The sequence below is a fragment of the Macaca thibetana genome, chromosome 5 (genome assembly GCF_024542745.1).
Source record: "Macaca thibetana thibetana isolate TM-01 chromosome 5, ASM2454274v1, whole genome shotgun sequence".
NCBI classification, from domain to species: Eukaryota; Metazoa; Chordata; class Mammalia; order Primates; family Cercopithecidae; genus Macaca; species Macaca thibetana.
This window is the reverse complement of record NC_065582.1, coordinates 76,575,828-76,583,648: the sequence shown is the minus strand read 5'-3', so window position 1 is coordinate 76,583,648 and position 7,821 is coordinate 76,575,828. Positions and strand designations below refer to the sequence as shown.

At 51.3% G+C, this 7,821-nt stretch overlaps 1 protein-coding gene across 1 annotated transcript; it reads right to left on the bottom strand.

Annotated features, from left to right (window-relative positions):
- Positions 1-311: 311 nt before the first annotated feature.
- Positions 312-1,438, bottom strand: NEUROG2 (neurogenin 2). Its single transcript, XM_050791334.1, is given in 2 exon segments — positions 312-661; positions 664-1,438. Coding segments are annotated over 2 exon segments (816 nt in total). The 5' UTR covers positions 1,217-1,438; the 3' UTR covers positions 312-398.
- Between the last annotated feature and the right edge of the window lie 6,383 nt (positions 1,439-7,821).

Sequence of the window (7,821 nt, the reverse complement as noted above, 5' to 3'; positions counted from 1 at the left end):
GCATTCTCCCTGTGAGATTCACACGAACTGCACCAAGTCCTCCCGCGTTACAGAGAAAGGGGAGGAGCGTCAGTCCGCTCTGCAAACTGTTTAGATATGCCACCATCATCTCTTCCCAGCGTCTTTTTCGTCTCAAGAAGCGCCCCCAAAACGCCACCCTTGGCTTTGACAATAAGCTCCATCACACCTTCAATAAATCAGAGCCCGTCTGAATGAAGGATACACAAAGCCAAGAAATGCAAGAAACAACCGGGGAATCAGAACGGCTACACCTGCCCTGTGAAGTGAGAAGGTTTCCAGGGCATAGAAGGGAGGGGGCAGGGTAAGGGAGGAGGGCTTGACTGGGGACAGGAAAGGGAACCCACTAAGGCCTGACGTGGGTAACAGAAACGGCAGCTCTAGATACAATCCCTGGCTATGGGGAGGTGAGGTGCATAGCGGTGCTTGTCGGGAGGTGGAGGCTGCCAATAGTCCATGTCTGACCCGGCCGGGCTGGCGGGCGATAAAGTGCAGCTGTAGGGGGAGGTGGAGTTGGAGGACGCGGAGGAGGACGGCGTGGGGCTGTTGGTGCAACTCCACGTGGAGGCGGGCGAGGGGCTGTCTCCGCTGCTGCTCAGGGTGGCACTGGCGCCTCCCGGGCTCAGCAACACTGCCTCGGAGAGAGCGCCCCCGGCAGGCCTCCGCCGCCGCCCCCGCAGTGATCCGCCAGGCGCAGGGTCTCGGTGAGCGCCCAGATGTAGTTGTGGGCGAAGCGCAGGGTCTCGATCTTGGTGAGCTTGGCGTCCTCTGGGAACGTGGGGAGCACCTCGCGCAGCGCGTCCAGTGCTGCGTTGAGGTTGTGCATGCGGTTTCGCTCGCGGTTGTTGGCCTTCAGTCTACGGGTCTTCTTGATGCGCTGCACCGTCTCGGCGGTCTTGGCGCCTCGGGAGATGGCCCGCGCCCGAGAGGGGCGCCGTTTGCAATCGTGCACCAGACCCAGCAGCCGTGCGGGCCGGCAGCCCTCCGCACCCGCAGCCGCGCCGCCCCGCGCCCCCTGCCCGGCCTCAGCCCCGCGCTGCCGACGCGCCCCGCCTGACGCGCCCGGCTCCTCCTCCTCTTCTTCGTCGGCGCTGGATGACAGCGGGGTCAGGGCCGCCAAGGCGGGGGAGGCCGAACCGAGCAGCACCAACACGTCCTCTTCCTCCTTCAACTCCAAGGTCTCGGATTTGACGAACATCCTACCAAAGAGAGAGGGGAAGGAGAAAAAGGCAGTGAGGCGTAAGGAAAGAAACAGAGGCGCGATCTTCGTGTCACAGGGGCGTGCTCGGGCGCGCACCCGAGAAGACCAGCTCCGAATGGCGCGGGTAAAGAAACCCGGGCCAAGGTCAGGAGCGCCGCTAGCTCTCGCTGTGATCCTGCAGCCAGTCAGCCAGGTCCTGCCCTCCGCGGGCCGGCCTGCGTTCCCGCCGAGAAGGGACTGCGGCCTCCGCGACAAAGATTCTGCGCGGACCAGAGGGCGTGCGGGTGTGGTTGGACTGAGTGCTGGGAAGCCACCTGCGAAGTTGGAAGCCGTGGCTCGAATACTTACTTAGTTGGCTCTAACTGTGCCTCAGCGTTGCTGTGACTTTGGCGTGTGCCGGGAATCTCAGTGCAGCCGCGAGCGCAGCGCCGCGTCCTTCGCCGGGGGTGAAAGCTGCAAGCCTGGCGCTACTGTGGCGCAGCTCCGCGGGGGACCTCTGCGACCGGCGAGTTTGCCAAGAGCCCCGGCGGCGGCGGCGGCGGCGGCGGCGGCCCGCCCGGGTCTTGTGTGTTGTGGTGGTGGTGCGTGTCTGTCTGTCAGTCAGTCCCTGGCCGTGCGGCTCCTGGCACGCGACTCCCAGGCACTCCAGTTAAAGCGAAGCTGCTTGTGGTTCAGTGGCTGCGTGTCTGGCACACGACTCTCCTTAAAACCCCTTATATACCACCAAGAAAACAATCAGATCTGCCCCGGGCCCCCCCTTCCCCGCCACCGCCTCCTCCTCCTGTCAGTCCTGCCCCCCTTCTCCCCCGCTTTTCCCTCCCCTGGCTTATTCTTTTCATTGCATTATCATCATTCATTTCTTTCTCTTTCTTCACTGCGTTTCCCCCTCCCTTGGCCCTGCCATCCATCCTCCTCCTCCCACCACCCCCGCCTCTCTTTTCCCCCTTTATCTAATCAGCATAAAATGGTTCTAAAGCTCCTGTTGGAGTTCCAGGCTGCGGCCGGAGCTGGCGAAGCCGCAGCGGCCGCAGAGGCTCAAGCTGCGGCTGTTGTCGCCGCCGCTGTCCATTGTGATTGGTGGCTCGCGCTCGGCTGGAGCGTGCCGCTAATTTATTAATGAATGGAGGTCGCGAGGCGCAGCTGGCCAATCAGGGCGCCCCGGACTCCGGGAGGCCTGCGAGCCACGCGCACCGGAGCCCGCTCCCTTTCAGCGGCTCATTAGGGGCCCGAGCGCTGAGGGCGGATGGGGGGACCCGTGCTACCGCCCCCGCCTTCGTCCTCGCTGCAGCCGAGGCTCCCCCCGCCCGGCGCGCGCGCAGGCACCGCACCCGGCGCTGCCGGCCCTCCTAGCTCTGGGTGATGGGAACTAGGAATTAGTTAATGGGGGTCAGAATCCCGGGGAAAGCAGTTAGCCCTGTGGTGCTGCCGGGCGTCTCTTGGCAAAGCCTCTTAGGGGCTGTATCAAATAGTAAACGATTTTTTAAAAGGATTCATTTGGTTAGGAGAGGAGAAGGGCGTGGATGGCGAGCTGTGGACGCCTCGTGGACAAGTGTGTTTGGGGCCGTCGAAACTGGCGTGGGAGAGTGAAGGGAGAGGACACTGGGGATTCAAACAGGCGTCTCCTGGGAGGGGAGGTCGGATAGTGTAGCAGTTGATGAGCTTTTAGGGATGTGAGAATAAAACCACTCACTTGTTAGAGCTGAAAGGATCCCCCTCGTTTTACATACGGCAAACTGAGGCTCCGGGCACTGATACAGGTTTTGCGGGGGTTTACCCAGTTTATAGCCTGGAGGGACAGCAAGGAGGCTTCCCGCGTGGGTGGCAGCGAACCGAGCTGGAGGAGCGGCAGAGCTGCTGCTCCTGCAAGCAAATGCGCTGCGCTGACATTTCCGTGACCTCTGCTCCGCGCTGGGGGGCGTTGTAGGGACAAGGGGCCCATCTTCCCAATTCTTCTGTTTTTCAATAAGAAAAAAGAGCTGAAGGAAGACTGGACCTCGGAGGAAACTTGTTCTGAATTGCTCGTCAGCCCTCCCCACTTTCCCCACGTTCATGCCCACCCTTTTGTCCACGTGGGGATGGATCCGGACTTCAGTAGACTGGAGTGGGGTCCCTTGAGATCCCCTTTGCAAATTAACTTTAGGCAAGGCACAGTTGGAGTGTTAGGAGTGGAAGAGTAGAAGAGAAAGAGAATACTGTCTTCTGGTTTCTGTCTCCCTCGGTTTGTAGGACTTAGAAACAAACTGTATTCCAAAGATGGAGTGGTTAAATTGGCTGTTAGTATTTTGGCATGGCTTTAATTTGTTTAATGTTTTCTTCAGGGAGATAACAAGGAGGACTGGAAGGCACAAAGTAAAGAAAGTGAAAATTAGAAACCTGTGAAAAGGAGCATTACCCATTGCAGTTCTTCAACCTTCCAGCTTCCCTCTATCTTGGAATTATTTGAAAACTATCATGATTTCCACTTTGCTCTTTGATGTTTGTGTTTTCACGTTCTCCCTTTTTAAAGCAAATTCCCAAAATACAAAAGCATCATTTGCCAGTTTCCGCCTCAATTATTTTAGAACAGTTTAATTTCACGTGTTAGAAGTGCAGAAATGAGAAGAAAAGGGAGACACTTTCAGTGTTTCCAGCACACAGCACCTGCGTCTCACACATCTTTGGGTTTCTGTCTCTGTATCATGAACCTTCAGAATCAGAACTTCATAAAAAGTTTGACCAAGCACAAATTGTGCTACAAGTGCTTTCCTTTGTTGCTGTACACATGAACATTAATTTATAGGCAATTATCACTGATAGCAAACAAGCAAATACTCTTCTCATAGTCCCCCTAAAAGAAAACCTGCCAAGGGTGTGGACTTGTCTAGCCCAGTAGGGACCGAAGGAACACGTGGGAGCAGACACAGAATTTTTGTTTGTTTGTAAATTTGAATAAAATTAAAGGACAAGAAAGCTAGGTTCTGAGGAAATGATCAAAGACTTTTAAAAACAAATACCAATGAATGATAGGAGGAACCTTGGTTTTTCAGTCTTTAGATACCTATATCGCTTCACAGGAGTTGCAAAGAAATACAAGCCAAAATAGATTAATGTAATGAAAACAAAGGAAGATTTATTTTAGTGTCAGTGGAGATACCTGTCTTTGGACAGCTTGCTTTAAACTTTTGGTTTAGCTAGGGAGTGCTAGGTTGATTTAATGATAAAATACATTTGGGGGAAGAACAGAATTGGAATCTAGTTAAGTAGAGACTTAAAGGGAAACTTGGTGAGCCTCGTATAACCCCAAATAACAATGAGATCAAGCTGGGTCTGATGCTTAGTGCCAGTGAAACACACAATGGATTTCTTTAGTTGATTGTTAACAGTATTTGAACATCTGACTCTCCAGTTTTTATATTCTCCCAGGATTTTATGTTTTTATGACTCACTGAAAGGGTACATGTTTTCCTTTGACAAAATCCAAATCTTCTATACTGTCTGTGAGTGATAAGTTAATAATGCATATTTAAGTATATCCTATACAGATGCTTAGTAATGGTAAAATTGTATTAAGGTAAACTGCACTCTTCATATTCTGGAAGTTTCCTGCAAAAGGAAAAACCATTCCATCGATGGCAAGAAACTTAGGATTGTGTACATATTCAAACATTGCTATAAATCAATTTCTAATCATTAAATGTAAAGACATCATCGGGTTTATAGAATTTTATTTTTTTAAACGAGGGCTTCTTTAGGCATATGCAGTGATGTATGTCCAATTACTATAAAAAAAATACATCTGTAAATGAGAACACATGGACACAGGGAGGGGAACATCACATACGAGACCTGTCGGGGGGTGGGGCTGGGGGGCGAGGGGAGGGAGAGCATTAGGACCAATACCTAATGCATGCGGGGACTTAAAACCTAGATTATAGGCCGGGCGCGGTGGCTCACGCCTGTAATCCTAGCACTTTAGGAGGCCAAGGCGGGTGGATTACGAGGTCAGGAGATCGAGACCATCCTGGCTATCACAGTGAAACCCTGTCTTACTAAAGAACACAAAAAATTAGCCGGGCATAGTGGCGAGCGCCTATAGTCCCAGCTACTCGGGAGGCTGAGGCAGGAGAATGATGTGAACCCAGGAGGCGGAGGTTGCAGTGAGCCGAGATTGCGCCATTGCACTCCAGCCTGGGCGACAGAGCGAGACTCCGTCTCAAAAAAAAAAAAAAAAAAAAAAAAAAAAAAAAAAAAAAAAAAAAAAACCTAGAGTATAGGTTGATACGTGCAGCAAAGCACTATAGCACATGTTGAAACAAACCTGCACATTCTGCACATGTATATCCCAGAAAGTAAAATGTAAAAAAAAAAAAAAAAAAAGTATACAACAATTTTTTAAAGTACATCTGTAAAAAACAAAAACAAAAAAACGCCCTCTATATATCCTGGAACTCTTAAGATTTTTGGTTGTGTGTTTGTACTGTAGCCTTCAAGAGCTGATTCACACTTGATCACAAAGCATTTCTGAAAATATTTCTTACTGTGAAAAATATCATTTTTAAAAAGAAGAGAAACACCCAAGGACAACCTCATGCAATCCAAAGACCAACCATTCCTACTCACAGTTGCCTAGATAGCAGAATTGTATTTGTTCAGCATTTTGCTTAGTTTTGCCGGAAAAAGAAAGCAATTTCCATTTGTACTCAGCTTTGCGAAGGCATAACTAATGCCAAATATCCTTAGCTGTACTCTTCTAGCACTCTTTTAACTTAAATAAATTCAAGAGGCACTTGTGTGGTCTAAAAGATTGTCCAGATGAAACGAGGCTGAAATGTTATGTGAAGGGGGAGGGGAGTGAGTGAATAGCATCAGCCAGGATGGTGACCGAGGGCCGCTCCTGTCCATTGCATGAACTGTCCTAAGGGGTCAAACTGTTCATCTTCAGCCCTTCTTTCAGTGCGGAATCCTACTTTAAGAGAACAAAAGCTCAAAGCAGGCAGTTATCAAGAAATGGGAGCACAATGATTTAAACTCATCCCCAAACCTCAGAAAGAAAGGGGGCTGAGTGCGTGCAGTGAGAGAAAAGTGAAGTAAGGGGAGGGGTGACAGGGTGGGGATCTTTAGAAAGCCTTTGTTGCTTCTAAGAAGCTTGAACTTTGAGACGACCCAAAAGCCCTAAAGTTTAGGGTAGGTGTTGCTGTGGAGCCATAGGCTACATCCCCTCCACACTTCGACCTCACAAGTGGCGAAAGAGGACAAATGGTCGCCGCGCTAGTCCCTTGCTGTTGCAGGTGACTGTCCGGGGCGCGAAGGAGGGCGCCCTTCCCTGAGAAGACAAAAGCCAAGGTTTGGCTATCCAGCGAGCCTGTCCCCTAATTCACAGGAATGTCTGCGCTCTGCTAAAATAACAAGATGAAGTACCTGACAAGGGGGCTTTGTAACCCAAATCCTAATCCTCCGAGTGAGTTCTCAGAAAGATGGAAAGACGGCGGGAAAAAGTTGGTAAATCCTAAACATCTTTTACATCAACTGTCTCTAGTTCTTCGCTGCAGGCTAGAAACGCAGCTTTCAGAGCAGGAGAGCCTGGGATGGGAACAATTAGCTTTCTCCGCAGAGCACCCCTTACAACGCTAGGATTCGTTATTGATAGTGGTGAGCGCTGGGAATGAGTGTGAATTCAGAGTTTCTGACAGTCCCTATCCGGGAGCCAAGGAAGCCAAGGGGAAAACAATGTAAATTCGCCCCGATCCCCAGTTACTGCATCCCACAAGGTATTCTCGGTCTCCCTCACGTTTTCCCCTTGAATCCTCTAGGGGGAGGAATCGGCTTGAACCTAGCCATGGAGAGGTCCCGGCCAGGTCACTGAGCTGCGCTTCACTGCGCCAGCCCCTCCCCTTCAGTATTTTCATAGCGTCCGAGGAATCGGCATCCGCCAGAGCAGACAGAAGGCAGGGAAGATCATCCTCCAGGCCCCAAGCCCCACTCTAGAGACCCTAGTTCCAAGCTCGCACGACGTGCTCTGGTGCCTCCAAGTCAAACCTTCCGGGATTCGGCTTGACACACAAGGTCAGCTTGCTAGCGCAGAATCGGCCCCGCAGGTGCTAGGAGGCTCACTTCCTTCTTCGCAGACGCTATACCCTGTCCCCACCTGCTCTGGGGAAGGCAAAGCTCCGCAAACTTCTTACCCCTAATGCAACCCGCTACCCAAGTGTCCCTCTTCTTTCCCACGAAGGAAAGAAATTACCGTAGGAGATTTTGCCAATCCATGCCAGCTTTCTGATTGTTTTCTTCAGGTAAGGGGAAAAGAACAGCCAGCGCGTGAATGGAGAGCTGGGGGCCCACTAGGGAGAGAACCTCTTCCCCACCCTTCTGTGCCTGCAAAAAGGGACATTGGCTATCCAGGGGAAAGTGCAAGAAAGAGAGCACTAATCGCTGAACCAGGAGACAAACACGATTACCAGCTCCGAGCCTTGAGTCAGAAAGTCTCATAGACTTTAAGATGTTAATCCCCAGCATAATCCTTCCTTTGGCGTGTAGGAATAGTGCAGCCACAAGAGTTGTTTTGTTATTTATATTGGCGTTTAATAAAACTCAGCCAGTGGTGAATGGGCTGCCCACTCTCCAAT